Source organism: Crinia signifera, chromosome 6 (genome assembly GCF_055691185.1).
Source record: "Crinia signifera chromosome 6, ASM5569118v1, whole genome shotgun sequence".
NCBI lineage: Eukaryota > Metazoa > Chordata > Amphibia > Anura > Myobatrachidae > Crinia > Crinia signifera.
This window is the reverse complement of record NC_139222.1, coordinates 255,444,375-255,463,858: the sequence shown is the minus strand read 5'-3', so window position 1 is coordinate 255,463,858 and position 19,484 is coordinate 255,444,375. Positions and strand designations below refer to the sequence as shown.

Here is a 19,484-nt window from a genome sequence, read left to right as displayed (position 1 = left end):
CCCCCTTCCTAAATACGGGGGACAAAAAAAACTGGGAGTCCCTCTGTATTTTGGAACCAGCAGGGACACTTTTGACATAAGGTCCCCCACTGTATCATCCGCACCATGGCTGGTCAGCCCTGGATGGTGTACTGTACCTAGGGGAGTGGGGAAACCTCCCCCCATTAAAGGGGTCCCCAGAGGGTTCACCTGCCCGGGCGTCCCTGGGAGGTGGACGCCAGGCTGATGCGTGTAAAATGAAATAAATAAAAAAACATTCCTTTTTTACAGGTGAACTACAAGTCCCAGCAGGCCTCCCCCACATGCTGGGACTTGGCGAACCACAAGTCCCAGCATGCGGGGCATTAATTGGCCCCCGTGGACTTGTAGTTCACCTGTAAAAAGAATGTTGGAATAAAAACACAAACACATAGAAAAATATAACTTTATATATCTTACACAAATATAACTTACACAAACATTATATATGATCAGGAAGGGGGACGCCACACCATTTTTTTTTTTTTACTAAATACTAAATATCTCACACTTTTATGTCTAAAAAAATAGCACATGTCTAAAAAAATTGAACATTATCATTACTAAAAATCGCATGTTTAAAAATCGCACATTTTCCTTACTAAAAAATCACGCTAAATCACATGCAAATTCGTACTTTTGCAAAAAAAATTGCACCCTATTACATTTGCAAGTTTTTCACAAAATGGGCGATTTTTTTTTGCATGCGATTTAGTGCAATTTTAAAACATGACTAAAAATCTCACCCTATTACATTTTGCTCATAATATTCCCAGTAATGCCATATGTATCAGAAAATGCCCCCTACTAGTACTGTTTACTCACATACAATACCACACTAGTGCTGCTTACACACAAAAAGGTTGGAATTTACTAAGATGAATTAATCAAATAAATTTGCATTTTCATAGGAAAATACAATTTTTGGGGCGTATTCGTATTTTTGGCATAGTAAATTTTCGTATTCATATTGATGGGACATTTGTATTTCTATTTACAAATACAAATGAATACACCATCAATAGAATACGACAGGAATCACCATTCAAAAGAATGGTGATTCCTGATTTACTAAGCGGCCGTATTGAAAATACGACCGCAAATGGCCAAGCAAATACGGCAGGAAAATACACTTTATTTTCCTGTCGTATTTGGCAGAAGCCAGCATGTATTCCTACTCATTTTTTCCCCCGTATTTTGGGAACCTGCCCCGGCCCTGGAGCTGGTTTTAAAAAATCGGGGAACCCCTATCTGGTTGGTTTCCTGATTTTTTATTACCAGCCCCGGCTCTTTCAGCCTGGTGCTGGTTATGGCTGAGGGGGGTCCCCACGCCATTTTTTCAACTTATTTATGTATTTTTGAAAAAACATTACACACTTCAGTCTGCACGGATCTGACTTATCCGTGCAGACTGCCTATGCGAATTCATATTAGCGGCCGTATAATATGAATGAATACGCCATTAGGGGTTTACAAAGCTGTCGTATCTGACTGCTTTGTAAATTACCCTCCGGAACACGAATTTGCATACGGCTGAAACAGCCGTATGCATTCGTATTAAGAATACGCGGTACTCTTTACTTAGAAGGGCGCCCATCATGGCCATCTCGGGCATTGAATGCACTAAAAAATCGGGTGCGATGCGACCGACGAGATGCCCGAGATTTCCCATAGGGAACAATGTTAAATGTCTCAATTGACCCGATTTTCCTGTTCAATGCCTCAATTGACCCAATTTTTCCATAGGAAACAATGTTAAATGGGCCACAGAGGCCAAATAGGCACCCTGAAGTGTATAAAAGCCACCCAAATTGTTAACGCCACCCCACGATCAACGTCAACCCGAAGCGTGGCGAGCGCAGCGAGCCCGTGAAGGGCGGCGGTACGCGTCCTACGACCTTTTCATACCCCCACTATCCACGTCGGCGTGGAGTTGAGAATAGAAAGTGTGGCGAGCGCAGCGAGCCACCGAGCCCGAAGCGTGGCGAGCGCACGCGGATACCTTCACAGGTATCCGCGTCCCCTCGCGGGCTTCACGGCTGTCCGCGTCCCCTCGCGGGGCTCGCTGCGCTCGCCACGCTTCGGGCTCGGTGGCTCGCTGCGCTCGCCACACTTTCTATTCTCAACTCCACGCCGACGTGGATAGTGGGGGTATGAAAAGGTCGTAGGACGCGTACCGCCGCCCCTCGTGGGCTCGCTACGCTCGCCACGCTTCGGGTTGACGTTGATCGTGGGGTGGCGTTAACAATTCGGGTGGCCATTATACACTTCAGGGTGCCTATTTGGCCTCTGTGGCCCATTTAACATTGTTTCCTATGGAAAAATAGGGTCAATTGAGGCATTGAACAGGAAAATTGGGTCAATTGAGACATTTAACATTGTTCCCTATGGGAAATCGCGGGCATCTCGACGGTCGCATCGCACCCGATTTTTTAGTGCATTCAATGCCCGAGATTTTTTACTAACGATGCCCACGATCAAAATCGTGGGCGCTGTTCTAAGTAAAGAGTACCGAATACGCTTCTAAAAATGGGTCTGCCAGCTAAAAACCCCTTTCACACTGCATGTCTTTAAATGGAATTTCAGTGCAGTTTTTGTCCTTAAACTGTATTTCAATGCAGTTTTTGTTCCTTTACAACACTGAACCCGTTTTAACCCATAGAAAACAGTGAAAAAAAAAGGGTCTGAAACGGGTAGGACCCTGCTTTATTACTGTTTAGAAATACCAGTTCAATAGAACCGGTAAATTCACTCTGCACCTTTCAGACTGCACAAATTACCATTTTAAAACGGCAAAATAACAGGTAAAAAAATGCGATATGAAAGGGGCATGATACACATAACCTTAGAATGAATGTGTGGGCATGTACATGTGGTCGGGAATTTAGATTTAAACTCCACTGGGGCAGGGACTGATGTGAATGTTCAACTATGCTCTGTGAAGCGCTGCAGAGTACCTGTATTTGTGCGCTAAATAAATCATTGTTAATAAATAAGTAATAATGCGCCTGCTAGTGCCGCTTATACACATAATGCCCCCGACAGTGCTGCTTATACATATAATGCCCCCACTAGTGCCTCTTACCCCCAGTAGTGCTGTTAAATATGCCTGCCCTGCATAGAAACATCCCACGGCCAAAATCATTGTGGTGGAAGCGAGGGCAGTAGCCATGTAGATAGTATGGTAAGCCTATTAAAGTATATGAGCTATATGTAGTATTATTTAATGCTAATGGTGGTTCTTGATTTAAATACAGTAGCTATACAGGAGGTAGACTGTAGAATAACTCACAGTTTAAGTGATTTTGTGTAGTGGGATTCAATTTAAGTTCCATTCGAAAGTGCTACAGTGCAACTAAGAGCAGATAAAGGTCTTCTCATGCTGACATGCACATATTGGAAGATAAGTAGAGATGCAAATGGTATCCTGATCTGAGGGAATAACTATAAAAGTAAACACTCCATAGCAGAAAATTGTCAACACAGCTGACATTATTATGCTGATACCAGTTTAATTACTAATTTATCCAGGCTGCCGTGAGAAGCCGCATTTTCAGGAAAGGTAATACCCTCAAAACCCATCCACAACTCTATAATCCTGCCTACAAGGAGTATACTGTAGATGTTACTGGATACAATTAAAATGTTCTTTTACTTTAAAATCTTCTATTTGCCTTTCCTTTTATTGTGCAATATTTCACAGGTCCAACTCAGTTTCTCTGAGGCTCAGGTCCGTCCTGGAGAACACGTGCATCTAAAAGTTACAGCAGAGTCTGGATCCTGGTGCTCTGTGCGATCTGTGGATAAAGGTTTCTTACTCCATGCACCTCATGAGGACTCATCAGTAAGACGTCTTTTAGTAAGTTGACATTTATTCTTTAAAATGACGGACACCAGGGCGAGATTATGGGGGATGGAGGGGGCACTCACATAAGAGCTGCCCTCCAGTGGTGGCTGGTGTATCACAGAGGTGAGGAGAACGTTAGGCTATTATAATAAAGAATACTGGCCCTTATTCTAGTTGTTTCGGACAGGAACTGAGTGTTCTTCGCCCCGCCTACCATACAGATCGCTCACCGTCCGAATGCGGTAAGACGCCGAGCGTATGGACCGCGAGTGGATGTTTCATGTGAAAACCTCCTCCATCTGTGGGAACCTCCCCCATCCTCCGAGGGTCGCCAACCATCGAATGATGGTTGGCGACCAGACCACTCGGACCTCCAGACCACTCGGAGATTTTTCCATATGAAAGCAGGGATATGGGCGGGCAGCTGACATCCGGCTATATCAGTTGTCCGCCCCCCACACGTGCATCACGGCCGCATTACCATACGTTCGCCCAGTGTTTTCATGGGAACGCCCGTGAAATGCGGGGCGTACGCATATGGTAATGAGCCCAAACAGCCCTTCACGCCCCTCTTCACCCCCTGCTCGGATGGTTCCGTACGATCATTTTCTGCACGGACCTCACTCCATGTTTAGACGTGCGAGGCGTTCGCACATGCGCAGATACGCCTCTGAACATGCGCAAATACCAAACATCGGCCGTCCGACCGCACACGGAGCCGTCCGACTCAATCAGAATATGAGCCACTATCTCAAAAAGAAATTATGTATCACTAAATGTTTCAAAAATTATGCTGGTCCATTTAATTACCGTACTTCCTGGTTCGTACCAAGATAACGGTCATGCCACTGCACATGCAAGGTCTGCTCACTGAGAATGTGCTGGTGGGGATTAAAGGAGATCCCTCTCCTAGAACATTGCCCTCTCCTGGTACATATCTGCTGCAATCCCACCCCCCTCACACACACACACACACACACCCTCTTAAATCCGGGGATATTTTTTTTTGTGGTCTACCCCGCAATATACTATTGATAAATTTGTCCCAGATCTTATTTAAGTGGATAATTACAATGTTCGGATCTTGAATGGGGCGGCTATTGTCACATTTTATCTCAGTTTTAATGTGCACGTGGCTCTCAGTTAACAAAGTTAATGTTGAAGTACTATAGGATTTATTTAGTAAATGTATAAAAGGCTTTTTTCTAGTATTTTAGCTGGAGAAAGCCATAAAGAGAGTGAAATATTTGGTCTCTATCAGTGATTTTACCACTTTTTATTTGTTAGTGCAGCCGCCATACATTTCCAGGTGGGGCTGAACATTATTGCTATTGATATAGCTGAGAGGATTAATTATTCTCTGAAATACACAAATCCATATCTGGAATGCGTAATGTCTCCTGTCACTGGAGACATCATGGAAGAGATTATTGCTCTCCGCACCTTCTCTGTTGGAACCCACTCTGAAAATACACTGGATTAAGACTTATTTTACTGGCTTTTGCAATAGAAAGACTAGTTTAATTCATGGTAAAATCCACAAGTTCAAGGACCTGATGCAAACAAGGAAATAATAAAGACTGTGTAAATGACCTGCACTGAACCGGGCTGAGACTCCCCTTGTTGTAGGAGTCCTGCAAAGAATTTTGTAATCCTGGGTTCCGCACTCTTTACCTGCTGAATATTCTGAACAGATGCCCCCATCATTGAGGAGATATTTGGCTTCTTTAACCTGGATACAATCCGCACACTGGTAGAGGCTGTCTGGACTGGGTAATCATAAAATCTTTAACCACAGGACATTACCTCCAGCAGAAGTCAGGATTATAAAATTATTTGCAGGACCCCTACAACAAGGGGACTCTCAGCCCGGTTCAGTGCAGGTCATTTATGGAGTTTTTATTATTTCCTTGTTTGCATCTGCTTCTTGAACTTGTGGATTTTACCATGCATTTTTATAAGTTTATTGTGTTATTAAAGAATACCATACTTATTAATACAGTAAGTGCTGTTATCATGTAGCCTTACAGTAGACAATTATATGGCCCAGATTGGGTGCTGTTATCCTTGACGAGGCCCGGAAGCTTACCATATCTTTTGCAAAACATATGTAACTAAGATCTCTGAATTGCCTTCTATTATGTTGGTTATTCAAATCTTATTACTAATGCCCTACGGTGTGCTGGGGGTTAAATCCCCCTCCCTTGCAGCACCTGGGGGGCATAACTAATTTGATTGAGCAGCTCTCACATTGTTGTAATTATGAATCACCTTCTGCAGATAATTAGTAATCAAAAAAAGGAATGTATTTCTGTTATCATTTTGTGTACAGTTACAGAATATGGCAACGATTCTTCATTCAGGAGCACCTCCTCCATTCGCAATGAGGGAACCTAAGGCGCATCTTTGCAAAGAAAATGAGACTCTGCTAGAAAATTTTTGGGACTTTCACTTAGATGCTTCTGCTTTTTTTGAGGTATGTTTAAATTATAATTCATTCCTTATAAGTAAAAATGATGAGTAATCAAGGTGCAAAAACACAGATGAGCTGTTTCTAAACAATCATAACTTATTTAGATTATTTTCAGAGTTCTATCCATGAACAGTATCTTTTGTAGTAATGTAACTTTCTTTCTTTTTCTTCAATCATTTCTCACTATGGAGGTTATTCTGGTTGGTGCGGTTATGTCCGCGTGCGGTCGGTCCGCCGATGTTTGGTGTTTGCGCATGTGCAGAGGCATATCTGCGCATGTGCGAACGGGATGTACGTCCAAATTCCACATGAATTGTGGACACTACGAACAGGGGGTGGAGAGGGGCGTGAAGGGCTGTTTGGGCTCATTACCATATGTGTACACCCCGCGTTTCATGGGCGTTCCCACGTAAGGTAATGCGGCCGTGACGCACGTGTAGGGGGCGGACATATGACATTGCCGGATGTCAGCTGCCCGCCCAGATCCCTGCTTTTGCACGGAGAAATGCCCGAGTGGTCTGAGCACTCGGATGCTGCCTGACCACTCGGTCCTGCATTCGATGGTCTGTGACCATCGAATGATGGGGGAGGTTCCCAGAGATGGAGGCGGTGTATACATGAGAAATCCACTCATGCTTCGTGCGGTCAGCGGCTTACCGCATTCGGACGGAGTGAGTGATCCGTACGGAAGGCGGGGCTCAGGACGCTTGGTCCTGGCAGCATATTCGGATCCGACCGCACCGACCAGAATAAGGCCCAATGTTATGTAAAAAAGAAGAAATGGATATACATGTGTTGTTTAAAACACAACAAATACAGGATGAATGTGTTTCTATAGTGGATAGTGAAACATACCACACCCACATCATTGTGTTTGGTTTAACACTTTTAAAGGTATTTTTTAGGGCCTTTACCAGATCCACCCACTGAAAGGACAAGGCAATACACGTACTTTCCACTCACTTCAAAGCGTGTGAGAATAAACGCATAACGTTTTCTTTAAAGCATACCCCAACTCACAAATCTGAAGTAGGGACAAAACTCAATCAGGTTTCTTTAACTTTCTTATCCAGCCAGACACAGATGGATAAGAATGAGGTAAAAATAAGTAATTTAATAAATCCTTGGTAAAAGAAAATCCTTAAAAAACTATTTATAAAGTCACTATACGTTTTCAACGAGGGACCTGCCCAACTGCAGCAGCAGCCATTATAATGTGCAAGGTCCATGCAAAGTGGCCTCACACACATGGCTGATGTATTTTACCTCCTTATCACAGACGCATGTTGTGGGGAACAAGTAATATGCCATTGACAGTGGAAACTCCCTTAAATTTAGGAGTCTTCCGGATGTTTGGGAACAGAGTTGGACAGGCCCAAAGGGGTACTTGTGAAATCCCTTGGTTGGGTTCTACCCCCTATTCTGATACCAGGGGTGAAATTTAAAAGGATGAGATAGGGAACAGTGATCACAATATGGTTTCACTGGAAATCAACTTCAGTAAATTACATCAAAAAGGATCTGCAAAAATACTAAACTTCAGAAAAGCGAACTTTGAATTATTCAGGGAAGCCCTAACAGGAATTTGGTGGGAAACGGTTATGGAGGGAAAAAATGCAGAGGAAATGTGGGATACTCTAAAAAAGGTGCTTGATTCACTAACTATTGAATACATTCCTAAAGTAACTAAAGGTAAATTCAACAAAAAAAAGCCACCATGGTTGGACAAAGAAGTAAGGTCAGCTATCAACAATAAAACCAGAGCCTTTAAATTCTATAAAAATAACTTGAATGAGGAGGCGTTCGCAAAATACAAAGAATCAAACAAAACTTGTAAAGGGGTAATCAAAGCAGCTAAAATATTATATGAAGAGTGCATAGCCACTGAAAGCAAAACCAACCCAAAGAAGTTTTTTAAATACATAAATAGTAAACGTTTAATTAAGGAAAACATAGGCCCACTAACTGATACTAGTGGAAAAAGTGTTACTGAGGACAAGGGAAAAGCAAAACTGTTAAATGAGTTCTTCTCATCAGTATTTACTAAGGGAGAGCAGACTGTGGAACGAACATTTACCACAAACGGGACAAATAAGCCAGATCTCATTGTGGATTTCACACCGAAGGAAATAATACTGAGGCTAAGCAAACTCAAAACAAATAAATCACCAGGGCCAGATGGGATTCATCCGAGGGTATTAATGGAATTAAGGGATGAACTAGCTACCCCCCTACATTATATCTTTAGCAAGTCACTATCGTCAGGTATAGTACCAAAAGATTGGAGAATAGCAGAGGTAGTGCCAATATTCAAAAAAGGAAAAAAGGAAGATCCCACTAATTACAGACCCGTTAGTTTAACATCAATTGTGGGTAAACTATTTGAAGGATTTTTAAGGGATGTTATCCAGAAATATTTAGATCATCACCATCTACTCAGTGCTAACCAACATGGGTTCGTGAAAAATCGTTCATGCCAAACTAATCTACTAGGGTTCTATGAAGAGGTTAGCAAAAACCTTGATAATGGAAATGCTGTAGATGTGATTTTCCTAGATTTCGCTAAAGCATTTGATACTGTCCCACACAAGAGATTGATTAATAAAATGGAGAACCTAGGATTGGGTGAAAATATCTGCAGATGGGTAGGGAATTGGCTATGTACAGTAGGAGCAAGTTTCATCTTTGCTCCTTTGGCCATGGCTAATCTATTGTTCTTAGCTGCAATACGTATTGTATTGCAGCTGAGAACAATAGAATAGCCATGGCTAGCCATGGACAAAGGAGCAAAGATGAAACTTGCTCCTACTGTAATAGAGAACAAAGAGTGGTTGTGAATGGTGCTGTATCAGATATGATACCGGTACTAAGTGGAGTGCCCCGGGGTTCGGTTTTGGGGCCCATTTTGTTTAACATTTTTATTAACGATATTGGGATAGGGTTACTCAGCAATGTATCCATCTTTGCGGACGATACAAAACTTAGCAAAGTCATCAAATCATCAGAAGATGTCACAATGCTTCAAAATGATCTTGCAATTCTAGATGAGTGGGCAAAAAAATGCAAGATGAGGTTTAATGTAGATAAATGTAAGGTTATGCACCTTGGGAGACACAACCAGTGTGCAAGTTACAACCTTAGCGGAGAGGAACTGGGTAATTCCATACTTTAAAAGGATCTAGGAGTCAAAATAGACAGCAAACTAGGATGTAGTGCCCAATGTAATGTAGCTACAAAAAAGGCCAACAAAATTCTGGCATGTATTAAGAGGGGAATGGAAACTAGGGACTCAAGGGTAATTATGCCACTATATAAAGCATTGGTGAGACCTCACCTAGAGTACGGAGTACAGTTCTGGGCCCCACACTATAAAAAGGACATCATAGAATTAGAAAAAGTCCAAAGGCGAGCAACAAAGCTTATTAGGGGAATGGAGAATTTAAGCTACGGGGAGAAATTAAGCAATTTGGGACTATTTACATTAGAAAAGAGACGTTTAAGGGGGGACATGCTCAACATGTACAAGTATATCAAGGGCCAATATAAGGAACTGTCACGCACCCTCTTTTCTACTAGAAAGGAATCTAGGACGCGAGGGCATGAGTATAGATTCGAAGAAAAAAGATTTCATTCAGCTAGTAGAAAGAATTTCTTTACGGTCAGAACAGTCAAACTCTGGAACTCTCTTCCCAGAGAGGTGGTAACGGCTGGCTCATTAAATGCGTTCAAGGCAAAGTTGGACAAACATTTACTGGAGAAAAACATCCATGGGTACAAATAAGAAATATAATTTGTCTGTAAAATACCAGAACCTACCAAATCAGCAATGGATATCTATACCAGTTTGAACTAGATGGACGCAAGTCTTTTTTCAGCCTTACCTACTATGTAACTATGTAAGATTCAGAAAGTGAGAGATTTGGTAAGAAATCTCCATTATTTTTAAAGCGGCAATCTTTAAAAGTAAAAATGATTGCTTTAAAAAAAAAACCTTTCTGAATCTCTCATCCTCTTAAAATTCCCGCACTGTTTCTGACAGTCAATTAAAATTAGAAATAGTTATTGTACAGTATTAAAGTGTCAGTTAACTGCTAGAGCAGGGTTGCCAACCCTCCTGGATTGGCCGGAAGGATCCCGAAAATCGGGTCCCCCTCCCGGCCCCCCGGAAAGGTGCGCAACCCTCCCGGATTCCGGTGGTCCCCCCCCCCCCCCCCCATGTACCTGGGTGCAGAAGAAGCTTGAATTCCGCGATTTGCGGCTTTTTTGCAAATGGGGAGGGGCTAAATATGCAAATAGGTCATATTTAGCTCCGCCCCCTCATTGGAGACCCGCATTTTGCGTGATTTGCATCACTGCGGGCAGGGACTGATGATGTCTCCATCAGGCCCCACCCCAAAAGTGATGCTGACAGTCTCCTCTCCGGGGTTCTCCCGGAGAGGAGAATGTAAAAGTCGGCAACCCTGTACTAGAGGTGAAAAATGTATGAATAGACACTGTGGTATCCATGTTTTCTGCATAATAATGGTTGGCAAAGTCTCTCTGGTGGCCGGACACACCCCTTAAGCCCGCACCACTGTCTGTGAGCGCTTGATATCCCAGTCCAATGCTGTGCATATATTTTATATATATAAGGCGCCTTAGTAACATATTTGTTTAATACTGGATCATTAAAGCTGGGGCCACAGAATTCATGGAGAAAAAAAAACTTTGTATTATTGTTAACTGGACAAAATACTACATTGAATAAAAATAACTAGGTCAGTCTACTAACATTGTAGTTATCTTTGTTGTAGAAAATACAATTTAGGTGTATTTTTATAATTAGTTAGTATATTTATTTTGACTATTACAACTTTTTTTTTTTTAAAGTTATACAATCTAAAAATTATTACCAACACACAAATAAGTAAACCTCCGACCTGTGTTCCGAGTGGATTTGCTGGACGCTCTTCAGTGCATCGCAAAAAGGATAAAAGTACTAAAGGTAATGGCATATTATGTATTTAATATCATTTATATAAACTAGGAGAGTTAAAGGGAATGACCGGGTCATTAGGCCGACATGTGCATTAGGTCCACATAGGCTAGGTCGACCGTCAAAAGGTAGAGATGGGGTTTTCTAATTTTTATGGACAATATAAAAGTTCACCACATCACGTCGCATGGCTCGCTGCGCTCCCCATGCTTCGGGCACGGTGTCTCACTATGATTGGCTCATTATTTTATAGGGCATGAAATACCGCCTTTCGGCACATGTCTAAAAAAAGGTAAATACCCCATGTCAACCTTTTGACTGACGACCTAGTCCATGTCAACCTAATGCATGTGTCGACCTAATGACCCCGTCATCCTAACTCCATGTGAACCTTCTGACATGTCAATCTTCATGCATGTCAACCTTCAGTGGCCGACCCAATGCATGTAGACCTTCCGCTCATTGACCTAATGACCATATCCCAGTAAGAAACTATTGCACAACCTCAGCATAAGCTAAAATGTGTAACTGAAATTATAGATGTGGCACTCACAGTAGCACAACAAGGATTTGGGAGAATACTTGCCCTTAAATGGCCACGTAGTTGTCCTTCCATGAGTTTGCAACTAGGTCCTTCCTTGTGGAACTTGCCAATATCAAATGGGAATTGCTACCTAAACACCATTGTGGCCAGCAAAGAGTTTCCCTCCATAGCCAGGTTCAAAGATTCATGGCCCACCACCCAAAAGTGACCTTATAGAAACCAATCATAAGATGGAAAATAGTCTGGGTCTCTCAATAACCTAAAACAGACTTCCTTAGCTGAATGTTCTCTATTAGATTGGCATACAGTACTTTCACCACCTTGTACCTCACCTGCAAGTATTTAATAACTCCAGTTCCCCTACAAGCCAGAAACCTGGATATAGCCACATTATCTTTATGTGTCATCCTATGCAAGCAGAGAATTACAAACCCTCCAAAAATCTTTTTCGTCAACCATCGGAGGGTCGATGTTTGGTATTTACGCATGTGCAGAGGTGTATCTGCGCATGTGAGAACGCTTCACACGTCCGAACGTGGAGTGAGGTCCGTGCAGAAAACGATCGTACAGAACCATCCAAGAAGGGGGTGGAGAGGGGCCTGAAGGGCTGTTTGGGCTCATTACCATATGCGTACGCCCCGCGTTTCATGGGCGTTCCCATGAAAATGCTGGGCGTACGTATGGTAATGTGGCTGTGATGCACGTGTAGGGGGCGGACAACTGACATAGCCGGATGCCAGCTGCCCACCCATATCCCTGCTTTCATATGGAAAAATGTCCGAGTGGTCTGGAGCACTCGGTGCTGCATGACCGCTCGGTCTATCATTCGATGGTCGGCGACCATCGGAGGATGGGGGAGGTTACCACAGATGGAGGAGGTGTTCACATGGAACATCCACTCATGGTTTGTATGCTCAGCGTCTTACCACATTCGGATGCTGTGAGCGATCCGTACGCTCAGCGGGGCTAAGAACACTCGGTTCCTGTCCGAAATACGTATCCATCCGAATCAACTAGAATAAGGGCCATAGAGTACATGGGGACAGCATAAAGAGGACATCCCCAAATGAGCTTTAAGCCATTGTGGCTAATATTGAGGGGCTGTAAGTGTGGTTTGTTTGGAGATTATTATTAAATTAAGTTTATACCCTTTATAGCAAATCACCACCCAATTGGAATCCCCCAAATGATCCTCTGCATCCCAGATGTATTCTAGTTGACTGCTTCTATATATTTCTATAATACCAATCTCCACAACATCCCTACAACATGGATATTCTTATCAGTGAGCAGGAACCTACTAGCACAAGACACATGACAGAACTGAGGTCACATGCTAAATATCAATAACACAAATATCAGCTTAGCAAGGTAGTGTAAATAATCAGTTCTCCAAATTAAGGTGAAGGCCACAAAAAAATTGCACTGGTTGGAAATAACTAAAAAGCCTTTTATGCCCCCAAAGTAGTGATCAATTTAAGGATCTACTGTAGGTTTTCCAAAACATCCAGAAGGCACATCTAGCCATGGAAATGACCGGATTTTGCAACTGCTGTACACTGATTATGTAATGCTTCAATAAAGCCTATGGAAAACACTGATGCCACTGCCCTAGACACTTTCCAATACAAAAAGGAAAAAGTGCAATAATCAGACCCTAATAAGCCTAGCGAGCCCAAAAATTTCTGATATTCCTCCTCTATCACTACTGTCCAATTCAAGAGAGTATAAGTATATACAGATATGTCCTCATATATAATCGAGTAGAGAAATAGACTGTGCAGGCAAGGCTCTATAATACAGATCTGTACTATATGGTTCAAATCGAATGCGTTCGATTCGTTCCCGATTCAATCCCAATCGAAACGGAAACAAATAGCAAAGCAATCGCACTGTGTGTATACCCCTGAAGTTATATAAACCTGCTTTCTGCCGAATATGGGGCAGACATGCTGTATTGGCTGATCCGAGATGTCCTGCAGGATATTACTTTATTTCCAGGTCTCAGTTTATACAGCGGACAATCAGTTAATTATACTGTACAGTACTTCATTCAGTTGGTTCTTTCATTCCCTTTCCCTTGTCTCCTTCTTCCTTTCACCTACTATAGCTCTAATATTTCTTTTGATTTCCAAGAAAAAGGTGAAGAGCTGAAGAAGCCTCACACAAGGGAATACTTCCCAGACACCTGGTTGTTTGATCTAGTTTCCGTGGGGTACGTATTTCTCTGTCCTAGCTATCATACAATGTATGGCCTTCATATTGTATTTGTTGCTGTAGAACAGGGGTGGTCAAGCTGGTCCTCGAGATCTACCAACAGTTCATGTTTTCCAGGCCACCTGTGGATCTGTAGAATGTGTCAGTTAAGTATAAATACATCACATGTTTGAAAATGTGACAGTCAGTAATGACTACACCTGTGCAGCATCTGGGTGGTCTGGAAAATATGGGCTTTGTGGTCAGTATTGCAAGTACAAATAGACTGTGCATCTAATATATCTATTTCTACTATATCGCAGGAGGGCCATGATGCACAATGCTTCCGCACTAGGCGGATTTGCTGTGGACGTTCTAGCAGCGATTACTGGAGGGAGAGTTTTCACTTCCCCTCTTAGGCATCTGAGATGTTAATACATCCTGGTGCTGCTGCTTCCCGATTCGTCGGCGAAGCATAAAGCATTATACCCAAATGTGACGTGCATCGATAATATATCGATGCCTATATGTGTCAGTTAACATTTGATGCAGTAAGAGTATTAGTGGTAATTGTATTGTTGTAGTTGTAAACATTAATATTGCATTAAGTTCAGAATTAATCATTTACTAGTTACCAGCACATCAAATTGATAAAACATAACAGTAATGTCAGTGGCTGTTCATGGCCGAACAGTATCAGCGGCTGTTCACTAAGGTGGCCAATCCCAGGATCAGGATCAGCGGGATCCCAGGATTTGTCCCCTAAAAGCAGAGATTTCAATCACAGGATTGGTGTTTCCAATCCCAGGACTGAGATTAGACTGTAATGCCGGGCAGTGTCTGACCGTTTGCTCAGACGCTGCCCGACTTCTCCCATCCCCAACTTCCTGGGAATCCTGGGATTGGGCATTTTTCAATCTCGAATTCCAGGATTGAAAAAAATGCCCCGGGATTGACATCCCTACTGTTCTCAGAGAAATACATGAATTTTTGGGTGACATCTAGTGGCCACCGGTTCTTTTATTGTATAGGATTGTTTAGTAATTTAACATTATAGCTGATAAAAACAAGACTAAATCTTGTTTGACAGACCAGAGGGGCACACAGAGCTGAACTTGACTACCCCAGATACTATCACTAAGTGGGTAACTGATGCCATCTGCCTGGGGAATTCTGGAGTTAGTGAGATAAAGGATGTTGGACTCACCACCTTCCAACCATACTTCATCGACCTGATCTTACCCTACTCTGTGGTACAAGGAGAGACATTTACAATCAAAGCTCTGGTCTTTAACTATGTGAAGAGCTGTGTGCTGGTAAGTACAGTCATAAACAGCAGGATAATGTTCAGCCAAGTGTGCCAACTGCAGATGCCAAAAAGTGAAAGTACAGTAGACACATATTGTGCCACACATCCCACTATGCCCCTTTCAAAGACCCATCTTGGGTGTACTTCAGTGATTACAGTGAGGAAGGTGGATTACACCTATAGGAAGGTGAAAAACAAAAAGGGAAGGGGGCAAAGGTTTTACTGGGTGGTCTGTTGGTAGAGAACTATGAAAACTATAGTTAGTAAGTGGGTGAAGGGCTCTGCTGTGCACAAAAGGAGCACATTCTATATGTACTTTTCACCAGAATGGCTTCCTAGGTATGTCCAATATAGAGTTATAATTGCTAGTTATCTCTGAAACCAAACACTAGCCTAATAGATTCATGTTTGTATCTCTGCAGCATTGGTATGTGTCTTTGTACTTATATTTGTGTTGTGTATTTTGTGTATTATATTTGTAAGGAACCATGGTCCTTCCTCTTTTAAATTATCTTGAATTAAAAGTTATATTTTAAAATAAGACCAGCAACAGTGCCCCACAAAAAAATAGTACTTTCCCTTTGTTCTTTTGCATACTGTGCACAGTGTAGACACTTCTCATCTGGGACAGACTACATCAGCAGCACCTGATATTACAGGAATCAGACAAAATCCTTCTGCCTTCATCGCTCAATAGGTGTAATTCAGGGCTGATTTGAAGATGGACTTAGTTACCAATGCTTCAGCAGACGTCTTGTGTACATAGACAGCTCCTATGTCCTTCTATGATCAACTGCTGCATCCTAAGGAACTGAATCTGATCATTTAGCAAAAACATTGGCCACCGCAGCTCCATAATGAGCTGAGGGAAGCAGAGGAATGCCAGAGGGAAGTAGAGAAATGCCGGAGAAAGAAAGGATAGTCTGCTGCTGTCTCGAGGCTACTATACTGACCAGTGGCGTAACTATGGGGCCGCAGCCCCCGCGGTGGCGGGGAGGCGCCGGGGTCTGCGGGCGCTATTGTTTCTCCGCCAGCTCCCCACTGCTTGTGGGTGCAGCGGGGAGCTGGCAGGGGGGTCCGTGCGGAGCAGTGGTACCTGTGTTCAGGGAGAGCCTGGAGGTCCCTGCGGCGCTGAGTATGACGATGTCCGGGTCCCTGCAGTGAAGTGGAAACAACGCGCTACCGCCGTGCGGCTGCGCAGGAAGCGCTTGTGAATTTGAAAACACTGGGCGCATGCTGATTGTCTGAATCTCAGCCAATCAGTGTGCGGCCAGTGTTTTCAAAGTTAGAAGCCCTTCCCACACCACCGGGCGGCGGAGATAGCGCATTATTTCCACTTCACTGCAGGGACCCCGGCAACATCATATTCAGCGCCGCAGGGACCTCCAGGCTCTCCCTGACCACAGGTACCCCTGCGCCGCATGGACCCCCCTGCCAGCTCCCGGGGGGTCTTTTCTTTTAACAGGGGGCGGTGGCGAAATTGTCCCAGGGGGGCTGCAAAATTGTCCCGGCGGGGGGGAGCAAAAGTTTTTGTTACGCCACTGATACTGACCTGAGAAAGTGCAGTGCTGGGGGCTGGGGAGATCCGATGGCTTGCTGCTACTCACCTTATGGTATGTGTGGACTTCAAATGGTAGATGGGCCTACCCTACTCACTATCAGTGTGAAGAAGGTCGGACACATAAAGGTTTCTTTAACATACAGGGATATTCCAAGGATAGATGAGCATACCCTCCTCGCAGTATTGTGGATGGCTCCACACAAATAAGGGTTTCTTTAGTGGGTACATCCTTGTGAATACTTTTAACAGTACTTTCATCACAGTCTGTGATGAAAAGCTGCATGATAAAAAAAATAGCAAAATAGCGAAAGATTCCTTTTATATATATATATATATATATATATATATATCCACAATAGTGTTATACAGTATGGCTCCCTTCTACTGATAGAGCTTTCTAATTGAAAAAAGTTGAAAAAAAGTCTTTCCCTAATTTATTATAGACAAAAGCGCTTACTTATAAGTAATAAAACATTTATTAAAATACAAAACAATAATTGTACTGTAGATAATTTTTTTACAATAGCTCTTTGTAGCCAGAATGATATGTCACAGAAGAAACATGTACACTATACTAATATATATATATATATATATATATATATATATATATATATATATATATATATATATATATATATATATATATATATATATATAGACAGACTTTCTGCGGGGCCGGGCACTCCTCCTAGAACCGTAGTACTTCATTGTGTGCCTTCAACAGAGCAAATATAGACTTGTAGAATGAAGCGGCACTCCAACCAATGTGAACAGTGAAAAAAAGGCTCCTTTATTAGCAACGTTTCAATACGGGTGTATTATCTTCAGGCTCAAAAATACAAGTGATACAAACAGCATTTATAGCGTGCAGGTGTAGTGTGCGTCAGCAGGGTGGTCATGTGTACCGCCCACTAGCGCACCAACGTGTTACTGAGACCCACCCCCCGGAGACAGACCAATACAGGAACGCTCCTGGGGCAAGCCCCCTTATCCAACCATATACATAGAAAACAAATGACAAAATATAACGTACTGATACAAGGTTGTACAAAGCATACTTATACAAATACAGTGTATCATTTATAAAAAACATCCCAAAAAAATAAGATATCAAAAAACAAAAAAACATAGCGAATAACATACAGTACAGTCATAAACCGATATGAATCCCGTGCATTGGTACTGCAATATGGCCGACCATGTATTTATGATAGTATTCAACATTTAGATCGATCTCCTAATTGATTAAACAACATTATGAGTGATCATAAGAGAATATTGATGCCTGAATACTCATTCAGGCCACGCGGGGAGGTCGTACCTAATTTGACTATCCATCGGGCTTCACATTTCAACAATAGTTACCCTCTGTTGCCAACCCTGGGGGACAGAGGGATATGGTCAATCATCCTATATTTCAAGGATGACAAGTTGTGATTGATTTCCAAGAAGTGTCGTGCGACAGGTTGGTCGCTCTTTTTCTTGAGAAGTGCATTTCTTATGGTGGACCGCTTAATATTAGTAGAGAAGAACGTAGAGCACTCAAAACCTTGTCGGACGACAGGTCACTGGTGTTCCGTCCTGCCGACAAGGGCGGAGCACTAGTGATCATGGATGTCGACAAGTATGAAGCTTCTGTCATGTTACATCTTAATGATATCACTACTTACTTGTGTCTTAGGGGTGATCCTACAAGAATGTTTACGATTAAATTACAGAACATCTTGCAGGAAGATGTTGATTCATGTACTTTATCTGCGGGTTTGATGAAGGCATTATTACCTATGTATCCTCTGGTCCCGCAATTTTATTGCATTCCGAAAATACATAAAGCACTGGAGGACCCCCCGGGCCGACCCATTGTGGCCGCCCGGGGCTCCCTTATGCAACCTACATCGATTTATATTGATAGCTTGTTACAGCCTTGCATTAGAAAACATCCAAGATACCTCCTTGACACTACTGCACTTTTAAATAATGTATCTAAATGATCAAGATTTACTACTGATGTTTCTATGTTCTCCATTGACGTAAGTGCATTGTATACGTCAATTCCACATGCGCAAGGTTTGGCAGCACTGAGGCGCTTCCTCATCGGTAACGCCAACTTCCAGGGTCCTGATGTTAATCTGGTTGTTGAATTGATGTCTTTGGTTCTCACAAAAAAAAATTTTGTATACGGTGGTCGGTACTACCTGCAGCTCATGGGCGTGGCTATGGGGGCGGCAGTGGCCCCCTCATATGCCAATATCTTTATGTTCGAATTCGAACAAGCTCTATTATTCAATAACCCAGAGACTGCAGGTAGGATCATACAGTATAACCGTTATATCGACGATTTGTTGATTTTTTGGGAGGGTCCCCCTGCAGACTTGAGTAACATTTTTGACAACCATAATCTTACTGACAGCACCATCAAATTCACCCACACACATAGTAAGAGTGAACTACACTTTTTGGATGTCCAATTACAGATACAAGAGGATGTTATACATACCAGGCTCTATTCTAAGCCAACGGATATAAATAATCTGTTGGCCTATAATAGTTGCCACCCT

At 42.6% G+C, this 19,484-nt stretch overlaps 1 protein-coding gene across 1 annotated transcript in view; it reads left to right on the top strand.

Annotated features, from left to right (window-relative positions):
• Window positions 1–19,484, top strand: part of LOC146009228 (alpha-2-macroglobulin-like) — a 193,172-nt gene that overhangs the window by 129,795 nt on the left and 43,893 nt on the right. Inside the window, exons 15-19 of the mRNA XM_083149390.1 lie at window positions 3,722–3,877; window positions 6,198–6,341; window positions 11,208–11,322; window positions 13,994–14,072; window positions 15,144–15,369. Of these exons, the coding sequence (XP_083005516.1) occupies window positions 3,722–3,877; window positions 6,198–6,341; window positions 11,208–11,322; window positions 13,994–14,072; window positions 15,144–15,369 (720 nt within the window). The remainder of the gene's footprint in view (window positions 1–3,721; window positions 3,878–6,197; window positions 6,342–11,207; window positions 11,323–13,993; window positions 14,073–15,143; window positions 15,370–19,484) is intronic.